Source organism: Corvus kubaryi, unplaced genomic scaffold (genome assembly GCF_017639235.1).
Source record: "Corvus kubaryi isolate FWS band 111438036 unplaced genomic scaffold, C.kubaryi_AGA036_p1.0 split1-37374, whole genome shotgun sequence".
Lineage (NCBI taxonomy): Eukaryota > Metazoa > Chordata > Aves > Passeriformes > Corvidae > Corvus > Corvus kubaryi.
In genome coordinates this window covers 638,879-658,238 of record NW_024582079.1, presented here as the reverse complement: position 1 = coordinate 658,238, position 19,360 = coordinate 638,879, and the positions used below count along the sequence as shown (strand labels likewise).

Genomic DNA, 19,360 nt, shown 5'->3' with positions numbered 1-19,360 from the left:
ACCAGTTTACCCTGCTCAATATCAGCTGGGAATTTTCCTCCCTGGTGCAAATGAGGGAGCTCTGAGGTTTAGTCTGGACTCTGCTGGAGACTGATTACCTGGATGTGGGTTAAATTTTTCCGTTGGAGCTTACCCATCTGAGAACTAAACACACCAATCCATCTCTGCTTTTCCTGCGGTGATGATGGTGATGAGGTAGTTATGCATTTTGGATAAGCTTAATCAGATGTATGTCCTAAAATAAAAGCTGAAAAAGGTAATATTTGCCATTCTGTGATTGAAAGTTCATGGAGTGTGTAGTTAACATTGAATTACAAAATAGCTGAAATATCTTTGTGATTGCTGTAATGGCAAAAATTTGATTGCAGATTGACTTATGCATCTCTACAAACCTGATGTTGTGATAGTGGTGGAAGCCAGCAGAATTAGTACCTGGGCTAGTCACTTCTTCGCAGGGATTCACAGGGAATTGCATAATCCTTATGTGTGTCCATCTTTAGCCTTATAGATCTACACCAGTCTGAGCTCTGGTAACTTCTGCCATTTTCCTGATGGCAGACAGTGGCTACAGCAGTCATCATTCCATCTTAAGGATCTCTGTTTTCTTGTGAAGAGCAAAGCCTTGTCCATTTATAATTTGAAAGTTACCAGTTTCATATCCTTTAGAGATGAGAGTTGGGGTGGAGGACAAAAGCCATCATTTCTTGGTGGGTTTTCGGCCACATCACAGAAGCAGCATTTGCAGGTCTGTGTAATCTGCTTCTGGACATTCTGCTTCTGGATTCTACATCCATAGTCTACAGTGGACAGTGCTTTAGCTTCTGAGTTGTCCTGCTGGTATAGAATAATTCTACTATCACAAGCTTGCCTCAAAGATAATTTTTCTTGCATTTCTGTATCTGATTCTTGTTTACATGAAAGACAATCTATGGCTTTCTAAAAATAGTATAAAGAACATATAAAAGATACAATTTCAGAGCTCTTCTACTTTATGGTGTGGGGACCTACATGCCAGGCTGTTTAAGAATACATCCTTTTATGTTCATGTTTTTAAAGCTCCTGATCAGAGGACTAGTACCAGTGAGTAGAAGGTGAGGAGATTTTTCTTTAGAGGTTTGGGATAATTTAGCAGTGGAAAAGCAGAGAGAAGAAGTGTATAGTTCTTATTTTCTGAACCTGTTCTGAGGAATTAGAACAAAGCCTTGAATATTTTACTATCCCACACACCAGCACTAACAATTTTCAGGAATATATCTATTCAAAATACATAGTATTAAGTAGGGTACATGTACAAGTTAAGGCAGTGCATGAATTAAGCAGCCTGATTGGCTTCACAACATGAAAATGTTATCCCAGTCTTGTTTGAGTAAGCATTTCTTTTGAAAGCATGGAGCTGATACCTTCAGATTCATTTGCTTCACTGCAGGCAATTTATACATATTATCAAGGGTGCCATTTAAATAATCATAATAATTACATTATAGTACTGTAATTGATGAAGAATGCACCATCAACGTCAGGTTTATGACAGCACTCTCAATTATTGCCAATTCTCCACCCCTGAGCAGTCTTCTGCTGTATTGTGGATTTTTTTAGATGATTATATTATTTTATACAATATGTCATCTGCTGATAAGAATTATATGGACAATACTTGAGTTGCATAGCAACCAACTTTTCGCTGGTTCTTGTTTGAAGGTACTCCACTCCTTCAAATGGACTTATTTTTTAATATTCTCAAACACAGGCAACTGTACATGCAGAAGTTTCAGTAATTTCAGGAATAGAATTAATTGCCCTGGTAAAATGAAAAAATTGAAGATATTCCTTGGTGATCACATGCTGAAATTACTTCAGGGATGAATTCAAAAGATGTGACATGGTTTTACTGAATTAGCACTTTGTGTGAATTGTCACCTCAGGACTTTGAGGGGGTGGCAGGCTGAGCCCTGCCAAGAGCACCAGGCTTGGGCTCTGGTGCAGGCAGAGTGTGTCTGGGCTGGGGCTGGGGTAGCTTTGCAATATTTTGCTGGAGCTGCCAGCCTTTCCCTGACTCCCCACTTTTCTTGTAGTACTTTCAACAAATGATGTACCAGAGACTGATGTGAAGGCTTCAGCTGTGCCTTGCTGCTGCCCACTCATTTATCAATTCCATCATTAGGACAGAAAAATATGCTCTTAAAAGGCTGCTCCAGATCCGTGTTGGCTTTAGAAGCCACAATGCATTTCTCTGCATTTTCTTGACATCGACTTCCAAAGTTGCTGGCTTTTCTGATGTGATGGGATACTGCAAATAAGTGAACAGGGTACATGCAGTGCATTTTTCTTCAAATGGGAAAAAGATGAGCTGGCTCAATTCTGCCTTTTTGACTTCAGTAGTAGGAAGATTGGTTCCAAATTTTGGCAACTGCAGATACATTTGAGATAAATATAATTCAATGTTTGTGCGAATTATTCCACTTAGACCTATTTTGGTTGTAACAGCTCTGTAATCCAGCTAGCTCTAGAATACTCAGTGAAATAAGCAAAGCAACCACGAGCACCAAGTGCAGAGGAGGTTGCAAGAGATGAGCTGAACATGCATTTAAAAAACCTGACTGGTTATTCTAAAATGTTTGGAAACACTTAAATACTGAGCACTGCATAAAATCCTCTCATCACCTCTTTGAGGTGAATGAATAAAGATTATTATTCCCATTTTACAGCTAAAAAAACAAAGATGCTAAGTGTTATTTTCCAAGGCCACACGGAAGGCCACTGGCAGGCTGGGGATAAGACCTCATAAATTCCTGGCTCCAGCCCCACGCTCTGTCCATTGACAATGGTGACTCTGTGTGCAGATGAGCTGCCCTTGCACGGCACAGAGGAAAGCACGTTAGCTGGGATGGGTGTATTTAATACAGTGATTAATGAAAAAACACTTGGAAAGAATTTTTTAAGAACTGCAGTGTTTCAATAAATGCAACCACCTGAGGATTTGTGAGGGTTATTTCTTGGGAAATGTGAATGTGGCAGTGCAGGACACCCCTGAGCTTTCCTCTGGCACCATGCACAGCCCAAGTGGCCTGTATTCAGCCTGGAACAGGGTGGGATGGGCTGAGGGATGCTGGATCTGTCCCATAGCATCTGGAAATGCAACCAGTAGGGAGAGAAAACCCACGTAAGCTGTAAACCACTGTTGGCACCTTAACAAGTGGTTGGACTCTGACCATGTGTTTACTTAGTTAGAGTGAAATAGGAAACTGACTACCAATGCAAAGAGCCTTTCAAATAGCTTAGAGGAGGGAAGAAAACCCAAATGAGTTTAGGATGGCAGTTCAGGTAGAAGGTACTATGGGGTGGACACCTGCAGCCTCATAGGACAGGACTGTTCAACCCAGAAGAACTTTTCAATTTTGTATGTCTAAAATATTAGCAGACCTCCTGCTGCCTTCATTTGGGACAGGACTTTACCTTCGATCTTTTCATAAAATGATGCTCTCTTTATCTGTGCCATCTGACCTTTTCATGTCTAAGCTTGATGCAAGCAGGGGAGATGTTCTTGGTTCAGCCAGGATGGGAAGTGCTGGTTCAGTCTGAGTCAGGTTCTTCTCTCTGTTCCCAGAGGGCAGCCTTGGAAGCACAAATCAGGTTTATCCCTTAAATCTGGTGTTTGTCCTTACTAGTTTGCTGTTGACCCTGCTGTTTCCCTGGAGGGAAAGGGATGAGCACCTCCACTTACCTCAGCCTCTCCAGGAAGGTGCAAAGGCTCTGGCTGAGCACACCTGTGCCTGGCAATGCAAGGAGGTTGTTAGCTGCACGTTGAGGTGTCATGGAACAGCTGTGCTTGGAATGGACCTCTGGACATCATCTAGTCCAACTGTCCTGCTCAGAGCAGAATCACCTGGAGCAGGTTGTTCAGGACCTTGTCCAGCTGGGTTTTGAATATTTCCAGAGACTCAATGACCTCTCTGGACAACCCTTCCCAATGTTTGGCCACTCTTACGGTAAAACTACAGTAATACCCCTAAAGGGTATTTTTCTTGCCCATTGCCTTGTCTCCTTTCTCTGGATACAACTGAGAAGACTGTCTCAGTCATCTTTATTCCCTGACCAATAGGTATTTATATACATTGAGATCTTCCTGAGCCTCCTTCAGCCTCTCCTTGTACTAGGTCACAAATGTGAGCTGAGTATCTTATTTTTCCACTGACATTGGTAGATGGAGAAGACCTGAAAGAATCAGCAGGAAACAAGCCCTGACCTTACAAATGTGCGTGGAGTTGTTGACCCCAGCATTTGGCCCTATCCAGTAACCAGTTCTGCACAGACTGAGTTGCAAGGCCAGAACCTACACATGATATAGCATTTTGGCAGCTGTTCATATTTTTGCACTGTTTCAGATGTTTCATATGGGGATAAAGAGAAGAGATATTGCCTCTCCTGTTTTTTATCTGGGTGAATTTTTTAATTCCCTTATTTATGTATTAGACTTAGAGCTTATAATTTCCCAGTGTGTTTTGTTGGGACCTTGAAGAATATGGAGCTGGCTGATAGCATAAACAGTGCTTTGTATTCCTGATCTGCTTACAATTATGCAGAGTTAGAGACTGAAAAATGTTTACAAACTTCTGCCATAAGAAAGCTTTACAAATCCTTTGAATGCAAAATGACAGTTTGCTGAATGAGCTATTTTTGTTAGTTTGGTTACCATAGACATTCAATAATTGTATTTATTTATCTTTTGCTTGTCTTGTTCAGGATGAGAGAAGAATACAGAAGTTCTAATCCAATACCCAATGAACAATAGAAGTGCCAAGTAGAAGCGATGTTAACAGTGTGTTTTGCAGAGAATTTACACATTCAGGAAGGGAAAGTCATATGTTAAATTGTTTCCTGAATGTGTGCTATGGTCCAACTTTTGCTGCCATAGTTTGAAGCCTGTCATGTTAAGAATATTTCTGCTCCTCCTGGAGCTAGCTACTGAAGAGCTGCAAAGCCTTCTCTGTTGGTACTCTTGGAGCACCACCTAATGGATGAGTTAGGAAAGGTCCCAAGCTTCTGACCAGCCTAGATTTCTTATGTTCTTATCAAGTACCTGCTCGTCATCACTTTTGCAAAGTTGTAGCCAGTGATGCCAAATATCAGATAAATAAAAGAGTTCTTTAAGGGGAGACACCATTCCATGTGTGATACCAGTGTGTTTTTCACATGGGCTGGCAACTTGAACATTTTTGAAAAGTTTGGGTAAAATATAAATTTGCAGTTTTCTTCCAAGATAACTTTGTCATTGTTAAAGAAAAAAAAATTACATACTTCTTCCTTGCCCCACAATCTCCACAAGTATTTGAAGGACTTTCCACTCAGCTTCATGAATGACTTGTTCTTCAGTGTGTTCATATGAGAGAACTGAACATCACACTGATAACTTCCCAAAGGATAGGACAGGTAGCAAAGAAGGTTCCGAGACCTCTCTGGCTTTCAACCAATTCTTTCTGCTCTGCTTTGTGTCTTTGTATGAATGGTAGGTGCAACTCTGTTGTCTTCTATTTTTATCTAGGTTTTTTTTTTTTGCTGCTTCCATCTAAGAAGGAAGGGAGTGGAGAAGAAATGAAGGCAGAATCAGAAAAAGGAAGGAAATTTTACAACACTGGTAGATGTTGAGTTCCCCAGAGAAAAGGCCTTGGCTAGTTCTGTAGGGCAGACTGTCCTCGTCACCCTCTGTGGTGTCCCCTTGCCTGGGGGATATTTTCCCAGCTGAGCTCTTTCCACTTCTTGGCCAACATCTCCATCTGTTTCCATCAGCAGTTCACAGATTTTTTGCTTTTCTTGCTGTGAGAAGGAAAGTTTCTCTTTCCATTGGCAGTTTTCCTGCTGATCAGCTGAGTAATGCTCTCCACAGGCCTGCTGTCCTGCTTGGAAAGAGGTCTTTCCCAGCCAGGCTGGAGCTTCCAGACAGCTGTAGGACCCGCGTGTTCCTGGCAGTGTGGGCCCTTTGCTGGCCAAGAGTAACACCTACACCTCTTCTCCATGTGCAGCCTGATGGCCCCCAAACTTCCCTGTTTGCAGTGTGACAAAGAGGGATTTTACCTTTCAGCCCTTACTGCTGTACACAGCTCATCTCTTTTCCTCTTTCTCATTTGCTTTGCACATTTGATAAAGGGTTGGGCTCTCCTGTGTCTGATGAAAGCCCACATTGACTTCCAAAAGAAAATATTATTAAGTGTTATCTGATATCTCTTCAAGAGTAATTTTTGGACAACATCCTTCTAAAACATATGACATCTGCCCTGTCTACTAACAAGCTCGGCCTGGTCCCATGATCTCCTAAGTTCCTCCCTTTCAGGACAGCACCATTTATCTGTAAAGGCAAGGCAGCTGGAAAAGCGGATAAAATTCTGTATAAAGGCATGCCTGGCTTGGGAAATCTTTGATCCAAAGACCACTGGAGCCTTGGAAGTTCTTTGGAGGGGAACACTACCTCCAATTCCCTTCCCTGACCATACCATTGCTTACTGTGAGGAGAGGGCCGTGGTGTTCGTGGTTCTTCGGTCTCAGCCAGTGCAGTTGCACAGCACAGTGAGCTTGACTCACTGTCAGACTCGTGGTTCCCCAGCCATGCAATATTTGCTGTCAGTACTGTTGAAGCCTTTCTAATTTGAAAGTCTTTGGCAAATTGTGGAAAGTGGGTGTTCAGGTGAAACTTTACTAGGAATGAAGTGGGTTTCTCTTTTCAGGCCGCTGCATTACAGTGAGGAAAGACAAGGGATTAGTGACCAGATGATTTGAGTGCTCAGTGGACTTGGAGTACTCAGCAGGCAGACTGAGTTTTTCCTCTCACTCGTTGAAGTCCTCCTCACTGACAGGACCTTGACTTGCTGCTTACATTTGTAGCATGTGGACACTCAAAATAATTGACTTCCTACTGGATGTCTTGTTTCCCAACTTAAAGAGCAGTAAGGCTCAGTTTTATGATGTTAAAATTCTGTCATTGGCAAAGAAATTGGGTCAGCTGAAACATCTTTTATAGGACTTGTGTGTTCTTAGTTTCCCCTCCTATGCCAAAGGGTTTTCTTCATTCTCCCCATTGTGTTGGATGCAAAAACACAACAATGCTCCACATTAACTGGTTGGTCCAACTTCATTTGCTTGAAAACGAACTCTAAAATCAGTGTTTTGATAAGTAAGCATTGAGGTTCTCTTGGACTGAGCCCATGGTTTCGCTCTTGGAATGGACTTCAATATACAGTGAAACAGTTGTTGTCTCATGGCAGATGCCAGTGCCGTGCCTGAACCACAGGAGCTGCTGGTTTGCTGTGCCAGACTGAACTGGCCTGTGGCAGACTCGGTGTTAATCAGAGGAGTGCTGCAACCTGCTCTCTTAGCTCATTCAGACAAATCTTTTCTTTTGTGATGGACTCCACCGTCCATCACTGTTTGGTTTAGCGGGCAGGGAAGAGATTACGTATGACAGAGGAAAGCTATAAAGCAGTAGTCATTAGGAAACAACTGACGTTTTATTTTCAATGCTTTTTTGCTGACCATGCAAATTCAAGATTTCTTTGCAAATAATTGGATACCCTTAAACAAAGCATATGTTGATAGGGTGTGTGTTTTCATTGTTTTCTGATCAGTGTGTCTTAAATGATGTGATTTTCATTTGGTAGAATGTGCACAAGGAGGTCATTATGATGTCAGGAAGTACTAGCAAACAGTTCACAACTAGAGGTTTCTCAACTTCATTTTACAGCGTTCTTTGCTTTTGAGTCTTGCAGTCAGATTTTTCACTGAGCTCCTTGAAGGGATTGATCTCTTTTGTGCAGTTTTGGAGAAATAAGAAGAGTGGAGGTGATGTAGATAAGTTTTGTGTTTGTTTGCTTGTTTGTTTTTGTTTTACCACTGATGGATGTTATTAAAGACCTCAGCAATAGTCAAACCCTGTTTAACTGACTAGGATTTTTGCTTGAAGAGCCAGGATTTTGCCCTGTATTAGTGACTCAAAGTTTGTTTAAGTATGTTGTTATAAACATACAAAGATTTAATAAAGGCTCCACAACTGTCCCATCATTTAAAATACAGTTATTAGTTCAATTTCCAATGGGATCATGGCTGGAAGCAGTATGATCCAGCACAGGATTATATTACAACTTTTTCATTCCACAGTAGTATCAGAATCCAAACTGTCCCTATATTTGGTTTATAAATTTGTTTTTCTGAACATTTGCAGAATTGTAATATCTTAGTTTTGCCAAAATCAGACCTCAGTTTGGCAGACACTTCTTTTATCAATTCCAGTTGTTCTTCTACAACCCTTTGAGGATTTTCTTTTTCATGTAGTTAATACTCTATGTACTCCATCATGCACTCAATTAGAGGACACATCAAATACATCTGTATTTAAACATGAATTGTATTACTTCTCTCTTATTTTTGGCCTAGGCTAAGTTTTGCTCTACATTAAGTATTTTGGAATGACGAACGCTTGCAGTACAGTACAGCATCTAAATTGTAGTGGATTTTGTTATGATTACAGTGTTGTCATGGTAATATAATTTTTGCAAATGAAAAGCCAGGGTTCACATCTGTAGCTCTTACAAATCCTGGAAGGCCTGGGACAGGTCAGTTAGTCATACATTTTATAGTATCCCACATACAATAAGTTTTGTAAAGTCTTAGCAGTACACAGTATCAAGCAGAATTAGCTGGGAACTCTTAGGAAAGTACCACTGGAAAAAAAAAAGGACAAATGTAATAGTTGGATTTTAAAATATCTTTCTCTTTCTTGCTCAAGAGAATTGTCCTTCGCACCTCACCTAACACGTCAGTTCACTGGAGCCAGCCAAGCCATGTCAGTTCACCACCCATGTAATGTGTGGTTGGAGATGGCATCCCACAGTGGGAAGTTATATGTTCTACCTTCTGAATGATCTTCAAATGGGTAAAGGGATAAAGAAAATGCAGTTTAAAAGACAGTCACTGAGAAAGTCCATTTCTGGAAGTAATGATTCAAGTACAGCTGAAAAAGTACCCTTAGTTTTACACCGACAGCATAGAGGGGCGTGCCAAGGTCTGACAGAACAGCCTAAACAGCTCAGTTTCATGACAAAAGCAGCTGATGAACAGGGCAGGGTGCTGGCTCTCTGCAGTTGTTGTGATTGCCTTCCCTTGGCCATTAGACGTTGCTCTTCCCCACACTGGGTCAGTCTCTGCTGGTCGAGACCTGCCATGTTTCCACAAGGGACACAGGCTCCATCAGGAACTGTATATCCAGACTGGAAGAGATGGTAAAGAGACAATAAAGTGATGTAAACTGATGCCAGGGAGGCATAGAAATAATAAGAGTGCACAACCCAGTATCAGTTTTGTCATTAAAATACCCATCTTTTTATTTCTCTTATTTTTTTTTTCTTTTGTTATATCTTAGATCTCGTTAAGTGCAGAAATCACAGTCTAACCATGAACTTTAGCTATTTTCTTGCTTTCTTGGTCCAGTAAAATTTATTTCTGAAGTGTAAGTATCTCTTAATTAAGACCAAACTTGTAATGGAAATGGGATATTTAGTCAAGTGCCTGAAAAAGTTGGGAAAAAAATTGCCCATGCTTTCAATAAATAACTCTTGGTGTCTTTTTTTCCCTGTGTGTGTGCAGTCTATGAGTCTGATAGAGATTGGGAACCCCTCACAAAGCCTGGAGAATGTGTGTCGCTGGGCCTACCTGCAACAGAAACCTGACACTGGGCACGCAGAATATCACGACCACGCCATCTTCCTCACCAGGCAGGATTTTGGTCCATCAGGCATGCAAGGTGTGTGTCTGGGTTTGTTTTGCATTTGCATTTATCACTGAGCCAGGTTAGTCATGCAAAGTTTAAGTGTGTATCTTCTGCTGAGCTGTGCTCAATGTTTTCTTTCCCCAAGAGCTCTGCGTTGGGCCATTTTCAGTTGTAACTGTTTCACTTATTATTTTATCCTTTCTTACTGATTACCTATTGGATCATTTCCATGCTCCTACTGAAGCCAAGAAAATGGGATCCATATGTAAACAGTCCTGAAAATGCCCAAACATTAAAGAGTAGATTTTGTGTTTAAAATGTTCCAAAGCTGTTGCTGTGTTACAGTCGAATTGCCAAGAAATATTGTTATGGAGAGGCCTGGAACAGCAGAGCCAAGCGCTGTCCACTTTCTTCTGTTTTTCAGGCCTCTGCCTCCTGTGAGATCAGTTTTTTCACCAGAGGGGAGAAATCTCAGAGCTTTCCCATGCATTTTGAGTTGGCCAGAGCTGCTGTCAACACAGGGCTGGGGCTTTGCTCCCTGAGGGCTGGAACAGTATTGGGCTCCTCCACAGAGCAGCATGTGGTGTCCTTTGCCTCTGTTGTCTTATGCACTTAGAAAAAGCAATTGTAGGACAGTCCAAAAGGTGACAAGAATTTTCTTGGTGAGCCAGGAAGTTTTAATTTGTTCAACAGGCTGGTTTCACTTGTTTCATAGATGGAGAAGCATATTGTTAAATGTTTGGCGGCAGAGGTGTATTGAGAGGACCACTTCAGCTATACTCATGTCACAGCAAAAGACAGATGCTAGCTCTAGAGCTTCCCACAGCATTGTCTTTCTGTACTTGTTCATTTTCTGAAACACTTGGTGTTTCTCACAGGCTACGCTCCCGTCACTGGGATGTGTCATCCTGTCCGAAGCTGCACTCTCAACCATGAGGATGGCTTTTCATCTGCATTTGTGGTGGCTCATGAAACTGGACATGTGTGAGTACAACTGGACATCTGTGTTGTACCTTAATGGTTTTTGGTACAGACAAATGCTGATGACTTTGGACAGATGCACACGATGTTAAGAAACAATATTCTGGGTTAACTCTGGTTTCAGGTCTCAGCTCTCACAAAGCTTTGTTTATGATCTTAAGTAAACTTTATATTTTGGGATTTTCAAGTGGAAAAAAGAACTAATACCAAAATATCTTCCAGGGCTGCTGTGGGACTAGATTGAATGATGTATTGTAGTCTCCTGGTGGAAATGTAAAGTACTCATAATAAAGAAATATGAATTCACTTAGTCAGTGGAACACAGTATTCTTGCAAGCAATCCATACTAAATAAGCACATAATCTGTATATGTAACTGCTGATAAAGGAAACAATACTGTATAGAAACGAGGTGCCAAGCACTGCAGTTACAACTGTTCTACGTATCTCATATAAAAAATGCAATTATTTTACCTATTGATGTGATTTGAACCAATGCCTGGGCAGCAGTTGTCAGAGCTTTGGTTTCTCCCAGATCTTTTTCGTTTCCCTGTTTACAGAGAACTCCCACTGATTTCCCATTTTCTCTTTGGTAGAATAATAGTTACCAGAAGGCTTTTTCTGAACAGTTTCCATCTATTCTGTTCTCCCTAAGAAAGCCTTCAGGCCCTTTCTCTTTTTTTAAACAATAAAGTGCCAAAATTTATTGAAATCACTATAAACATATCTTAGACAGAGACATCTATTTGATACCCAGATAGTATTCGATTCCAGAATTTTTGAATTAGGATTAAAAAGAACACAGCATAAGCTTTAAAAGAGACAACACTGAAGAAAGTCTGTAATCCCTCAAGTCATATTCAGCCCCAGTCTGTTAATTTGGTTTAATTATGGAGAGTTATTGCCCATATTAATCCAATAGTGCTTATTAAAAATGCAGTATAAGATCCTAACAAAGGAAAGAAGCAAACATGTTCATAATAAAGACAAAAAGAAATTTTAAAATATCTGTAACTTGGGGTAATTTTCTAGAAAGCACCCAGCAGTTTCCAGGCTGTTTCACATTTAAACAATGTGGGATTTCTCCTGGGCAACAGCAGCATCTTGTCTCAACTAGCTTGCTGTGTGGCACCTTCCTTTTTTGCCATGCAAAGGATTTGTCTACAGTTGCAAAATACTTTGAATTAAGCTGAGGTGTGATTTCTTTAGAAGTTATATAAATTCCTGAATAGCTCAAGATTAGAGCAAGAGTACATTTCTATTAGTATTCCTGGAGGGTGGACAGGCTCAGTAATTCAGAAATGGATTCACATTTAGCTGTGTTAATTCACGAATGTGCATGTGTACAGAAGTCCAAAAAAATTTTTTTTAGTGTTTTTGAAAGTGAATTAGGCTAATGACATGAAAGTACTTTCAAGGGTCAATCCTTCCATGTGGGAGTTAGTTCAGGCCAACTCTTTAGCTTCAGCCTCACCCTGTTTTACTTCTCATGACTTTGCTCATGTGGACAAGGGCCATGGGCCTTCAGAAGTGTGTTGGCATCAACCACTGGTGACACTGGGGAGAGGGAAGCACTCGGGCACCCAGAGCCCATCTGCAACGTCACTGTTGTGTCTCTGTCGTGTGCGGGGCAGTTTAGGAATGGAGCACGACGGCCAAGGGAACCGCTGTGGGGACGAGGTCCGGCTGGGCAGCATCATGGCCCCCCTGGTGCAAGCCGCCTTCCACCGCTTCCACTGGTCCCGCTGCAGCCAGCAGGAGCTGAACCGCTATCTCCAGTGAGTACTCTTCAGTAGCTGTTCCCCTTCCAGGAGGGAGTGTGTAAGAACAATTATGCATCTCGTGTTCAGTTTGACGTCGGTCCATTTAAAATTATTCTCATTTCATTTACATCTGTGCATTTTCTGGACATTAAAGGTGTATTTACTGCCCTCTCAAGGGTGATGGAAGGCACTGTTATGAATCTCATTGCTAAGTTTCCTCCCTCCCTACTGTAATCTGTAAGTGGAGGAGTTCCTTGGCTACCCAGCAGCATGGTGTGTGTCTTGCCATTTGTTGCTTATGATACCTGTCAGTGACAAGATAGTGCTGCCTAGAGAGGAAAAGCTGCCCTTTAAGTACTCAGGGCTTTTCTCAACTTTAGTAGATATCTAAAGAGCACACACTCTTCTAGAATGAGTTCTTCAGTTGTTAATTTTACTTTCAGTACCTTAAATGCAAAAGCTGTTTAAACACCTTCATCCATGCCCCTTGCCTTCCTTTTGGACCTGACACTTCAGGCATTAGACCTGTGCTGGAGTTCCCTGGCACATTCTGTTGTTTGTGACCATTGTTTTGCTCCTTACAAAGAAAAATTTCCACTTGTTATGTGCAAGTTGTACGGAAAAATATGGGGAAACTACTATGATAACCAGAAAAACCTGAAATTGAGTAGGAAAAAGTGCAGCAAAATGCATGAAGTAAACATGAGTCAGTCTTTTTGTCAGTATTTTTATTATCGTAGCTATTTTAGGTGTGGCAATAAGGAATAAAAATATTGTGAGGGAAGTGTGATTGTTTCTATTAGCAAGATCCTCCATAGCTTTAGCCATTAAATAAAAATCATCTGGCCTAGGGGGCAGCTTTACATTCTTTTAAATACAACTTTTTTTAAAATGTCTTATAACAAAGCAGAATGATGGTTTGCTTTGAAGTAAATCTAACCTCAAAATTCTGCTTTCAGCTATTGGTTTCTTCAAGGCAACCTTAATGATTGCCAGGATAGGCTCGTGTATTGTGTCCTCATGTCTGTTAAATAACTGGGAGACATTTCAGAGAGCCTGTGGACTGTGCTGGTGCTGTGAATCAACCCATACTTACACCGTGTTAACCATTTGGTGGTACTGGCATCAGTCCTTTGTCCTGACATGGCTTGGTCAGATGTAATTCTACAGGCCATCCTCACTCCTTAGGAGCAGAGGAGAAACTTTCACATTCATCCCACAGAAAGGAAACTTAGTTTAAACTATGGATGGAGTTGGGGGTGATCAGGAGAAGCAGAAAGAGGGAACAAACCCAAATGGTTAATGTAGGCAGCAAAGTGCACCTCTGTAAGTCTGTAAATGAGTCACTGCTTCTCAGGGAGGACACAGGGAAACTGTAAGTTCAGTGGTATTCTGGGCTGGTTACCCTGGCCTCTGCTTTTGAAACCTCACTTGAAAGACAGCTGCAGACAGCAAGAAATTCCACAAATGGAAAATTAATTAAACTTTCTTTTCTTCTTGGTCTCATGTGGATTCTTCCTTGGATTCCTTTCACATAAGGAGCCTGGAGACTGATAGGAATTTACCTGCAAGCTAAATGAAAATTACAATGGAAGGGCTTCAAAAAAAGATGTGTAGAATCCATTGAAGGTGGATATGACATGCTAAAAGTGAATGTGAGCATAATTGCAATATTAGCTGCTCTTCAGGACCAACATCTGAGAAATAGTAGGCTCTATTTTGTTTGGAACAAAAAGGCAATGAAACCACAAACACTGTGCAAGCCTCACAGCCCCATCTGTTCCTGTAATTTTTGCCTGTTGCAGTTCCTACGATTGTCTGCGGGATGATCCCTTCGAACATGACTGGCCTTCCCTTCCACAGCTGCCAGGGATTCACTACTCCATGAACGAACAGTGCCGGTTTGACTTTGGACTGGGATACATGATGTGCACAGCTGTGAGTATTTAACTTTAGCTTCTGCTATTTCTCATCCAGGAGTGGTCTAAGTGTCTCTGAAATGTCCTTAACAGGGACGGAGTAGTGAAGCCCACAAAGAAAGATGATGTGCCCTCTTAGCTGTAAGCAAGGATTAACAACTGAATGTTGACATATATGTTATTCTAAATGTCTCTTGGTTTGGTTTTTTTTTAAACTGGAATTACAGAAGTAATTATTGTGTAGTTTCATAAATATCTGTAGTTTTCAAGCCAACAAACTTGCTGTGTTATTGAGCCTTCTCTTGCTGGAAGCTGGTTGTTTTGCTACAAAACTCCCACCCCATGTGATGGAGATGGATTTGCTGCCACATCTCGTAGTGCTAGCACAGGGCAGCATGCTTTTATGATCCAATTTTATGGAAAGTGTGATGCATTTTGATACCTAGCAAGAAAAAAAATGCATGACAGTGAGTAAAGCAACTTGCAAGGGCTCTTGATGCCATGCTTGGCTCTTGTGTATGAGGAAAACAAGAGCCAAAGTCTAAATTTAAAGCAAAGCAAGATTAGTAAAATTCTCAGTGGACTGGCCTCAGAAAATAGAGTCTTCTGCAGCAGGGCTGTGCCTCCCACCTCCAGCTCCTCAAGTAGAACAAAATGTAAAATGGAAAGAGATGTTTTCAGCTGCTGGCAGCTGCTGATACATAACATTTCTGTTTTCATTCCCATCTGCAGGAATATATGTGCCGAGCATTGTCCCTAGATAATGGATGAGAACTTTTAGAGCATGAGCTGTAGTATTGTGTCTTGACACAATTCCCTCTGATGCTGCCTCGGAAGAATGTCCCAGCCAAAGAGAATCTTTTCTTGCAGCCATCCTCCAGAGCCTGGGAGATGGAGGCTTTCTATTCTTCTTTGTTCAGAATAGCCAAAAGCACGTCCAGACATCATGATTTAGTATGTTTTGTGGTGGGTGGTTCCCATCCTCTCCTATAGAAGCCATTGCACTGTAGGTAAAATGCCGATTTATTCATGGATTGGGGACCTGATCTCAGATTTCCATCCCCCTAAGAAGGGGATTACAACAGCTGAGCTAAAGTCTGAGCAGCTCATTTCCATCTCCCATGGGTGCACAAGGATTTTTTCTTTGTTTGCCAAATGAAGCAGCCCCATTTGGAGAAGCTGTAAGAAAAGGCAACGTGTGTCTCACTGCCTGGGGAAACTGATAGCTCACTTGTGTAAAACTATTTTTGCCTGACTTTATTCCATCACATGCAAGTGGGATCTCACCTCAGAGTCATGATTCTGTATGAAAACTCAAATATTCAATCCAGAGACATCACGGTGTTCCTCAGGAATCAGTGCTAACAGCTGGCATTTTATACTTAGGAAAGGATCACCCCAAACTGCAGCTTCTGTTGCTGTTTCCAGTGGGAGCTCTCTCAAAGCATCATCCACTCTGATTTTTTTCCTGTGTTCCAGTTCCGTACATTTGATCCGTGCAAGCAGCTGTGGTGTAGCCACCCTGAGAACCCCTATTTCTGCAAAACAAAGAAAGGGCCTCCGCTGGACGGGACCATGTGTGCACCAGGAAAGGTGAGAGCTGGTGCCCTGTGTGCCCACATGCACATGTGTGTTTGCGTGTGTTTGTGTGCAAAATCAAGAGGAACAAGAGAAGAACCTGTCTGGAGCACCTGAGGTTTGCTGAGATGTGGGGCAAACTCCTGAGTGCAAGTGAAGTGTTGAGCATTAGCTCAGCTGGTTAGAGCATGGTGCTAGTAACACATGGGTTTGATCCCTGTAGGGGCTATTCACTCAAGAGTTGGACTTGATGATCCTTGTGGGTCCCATCCAACACAGAATATTCTGTGATTCTGAGCAGTGTGAGCGGGATGTAGGAACCCAGAGTGCCGAGAATATTTCTCTGCCTGTTTCTAAGGGTTCTTACCCCCCCTGAACAACACTGTTTTAGCTTCAAACCTTGGAAAAAATTACCAACAGTCAGACAACAACTAGAAAATACAGTGGTGTGAATTAGGTGATAGACTACTATATAAGATTGTCACAGGGTGAAAAATTTAGAGGTTTTAGGCTTCTCTTTATAGTAAATAGATAAGAGTAAAAAATATCAAAATGGAGGATTGTTGTTGTTCTCTAGACCTTCTTCTTCTTCTACTACTCCATATTCTGCAGTAAAAGTGGTTTGGATTGATTGGATAGAAAATTCCGCAGTTCCTAGTCCTGTTACTGAATAATTGGTAAGAAAGTGAAAATAATGTACGTTTTTAGTAACTATTGATTAAAATATCTTTAAAAGGCTGTGTAAATCTTGATAATTGGTCTCACTCCTACTTTTCCTCCTTCTATGCTGTACCTGGGTCATGCTAGTGGCTGTGTTCCTCTGATAAGACTTAATAAACAACCATCTAGAAGCATTGAAACTAAAGAAGATGTCTAGCTTTATCTCTCAAACTCCTTGCAAGGACTTTCAGCAAATTCTCTCCCATCAGGAGAGACTCGATTTATGGCATGGTGAAGTGTCACGGGGAGCATGGGGTGAGGGCTGGTGTGTCCTGCATGGCCACTCTGGGACCATTAAACCCCGTCCTCAGGCAGGTCATGGCAGTGTCTGCCCCGTGCAAGTCTCTGTAGCAAAGCCAAAACCGGGGAAATTTCCTCTCTCCTACGACTCTTTTGAGGTCAGGGTGTTGTGCTTGTACCAGCAATGTTGCTGTGGTGCTGACTGGCCTCCCCTGTGCGGGGGTGCAGAGAGCAGTGGGGGCTGGAGACACGGTCAAGCCACAGCTGCTGGAGCTTCCCAGAGGGAAAGGATGGATGTGGGAGTTGAGTGCCAGCTAGAGAGAACCAACATGACAGCACAAGAGGGACTGTGAGGGGAGAAGGGCAGGTTTGTGGAGGTGGATTTGCTGGTTTGATGAGAGCCCAGGGAGGCATGAGGAGCTGTGGAGGGATGGTGTGAGGTGGCAAAGGCTCAGAGAGCTCCGGCCGCTCACCACCACGCTGGAGCTGCTCCCAGCCCCAGTCATCCTCCATGGAGATCACACTCTGCTCAGAGTGGGTCTGAACTCCAAGTCCTTTGAAGTCTGCTGAAAAAAATCTGGCTTCCCTAGGCTTTGGATGCAGTGACTGAGGGGGAGAGGAAGATGTTGCTACTTGGAAAGGTTTTTTTATAACCCAGTGTATGACATCATTTATGCGATAAATGAACCATATTAGCAGCTGCTGTTATGGTTTGAAAAGTCTTTTTTATGAAAATGTTATGTTAAATTAATTCCCCAGCAATTCATGCTCTATATAAACCACTCCCTTCTGGTTTTCTCTTCTTTAAACTATTCCTGTAATAACAGCTTTGTTTCTTGTTAAAAAAAAATTACGTTACAATCCAAAATTTTAGACAATTTATTTGAATACACTTTTCTTTATCTTGATTTTTACATTAAAAATATTTATGACCCCCAACTGAAAAATACAGTTATATTCCATTTTGTTGCATCACTCTCTTCCCTGAGCTATTCATTCATATTAGTACATGAACAGAAATGAGGAGAAAAAAGGAATTTGTAACCCTACAGTTAAGGATCTGTCAGTGCTTCCATTATAAACAGTTTGTCAGGATATTATGCAACTCAGCTGTAAAAATTTTCTTTGGACTGGAACTTGGGATCCAAGGCTTCAGCAAGCTGTGCAGACAGCCAGGCTTTTGAGCTCAGCAGAGATGCAAGAGAGTATGTGCACATTCTGAAGTTTCAGTAGATGATAGGACTCTGACTGTTTTATTCTCAAGGGAGCTGTCCCAGTTTTTTGATAAATAAACTTGCTGCCACCTTCCAGAAGTACCTGAGAAAATTTTGTAAAATGAAAACCATTTTATTAGATAAGGCTCAGCAGTCTGAACTAAATGGTTTGGGTTGTTTTAAATAGTGTGAGTTCTGAAGGTTATATAGCTGACTTTATGTATCTGAGCTCAGCATTTGACCAGTGTATTTATTAGATGTTGGTGTTTTTAGTACAGGTACATCAGATCAGTGCTTTTACATCTGTTCCTTTCCTTTTCATCCCTGCCCTTGATTTTGCCTTCCCCTGTTCACTCTCTTCACCAACTGGGACAGTACCAGAGCCTCTTGCCTGAATGCACAGGGCTGTAAAATGCATTTATTGCCCAAAGCTGGGACTCAGTTGCTGTGGGGCAGCTTCCTCTCAGGTACCTCTCCCATGATACCTCATCAGCATTTGAGAAAAAGGAAAATAATTTCAAACATGGTTTCCTATTTTCTTTGGAATCATGTCAGAAAAGAAAAATGCAGAAACAAGAAATAAGCAATTAAAGATGCTGATTGAGAAAGATTCATTTGTTTCCCACTTTGGAAACCTGCAGTTTTCCTGATTTCATACCTCCAATTCCCAGGGCCTATTTTAAGCACAAACCAATCACAACACTGCTGATGTGTCACAGAAACATCCTGGCTTTGCTGCAGCTGAGGGGACCGGATGCCAGAAATGAAAGTGGTGCTGGGGAGGCGAACACGGCATGTGGTGCATGGATGTTCTCACCTAGGGCTGGTGTTCACATAACTGATAACTGATCCCAAATTTAGCAAGATGCCATTGAGGAGACTCCAGTCCAGCTGCCTCCTTCCTAACTGATGGTCAAGGGGCAAGAACAGCCATATGGGAGACATGAAATCTGTAGCATATTTTTGGCAGGCAGGATGATAAGGACCATGTCTGTGCAGACCCAGGCTGTGTCCTGGACCCAGGCACCAGCCCTTTGAAAGGGAAGATGAGGCTTTCTAATGCTGTGTATTACTCTACATGTATGTGTACAGATAAGTGTATAGTTATGTAAATGTATGTAAGCTCTTCTGTGCATCTGGTTATTTGAACTAAGTTACCAAAAGAGCAAGGTTCTGCCATTTAAAAAACTTCTTA

At 41.8% G+C, this 19,360-nt stretch overlaps 1 protein-coding gene across 1 annotated transcript in view; it reads left to right on the top strand.

Moving 5' to 3' along the window:
* The window catches only part of LOC121657817 (A disintegrin and metalloproteinase with thrombospondin motifs 2-like), a 177,625-nt gene that overhangs the window by 129,791 nt on the left and 28,474 nt on the right, over positions 1 to 19,360 (top strand). The window contains exons 6-10 of the mRNA XM_042013946.1: positions 9,628 to 9,784; positions 10,630 to 10,735; positions 12,366 to 12,509; positions 14,300 to 14,432; positions 15,893 to 16,006. Coding sequence (XP_041869880.1) covers positions 9,628 to 9,784; positions 10,630 to 10,735; positions 12,366 to 12,509; positions 14,300 to 14,432; positions 15,893 to 16,006 — 654 coding nt within the window. The remainder of the gene's footprint in view (positions 1 to 9,627; positions 9,785 to 10,629; positions 10,736 to 12,365; positions 12,510 to 14,299; positions 14,433 to 15,892; positions 16,007 to 19,360) is intronic.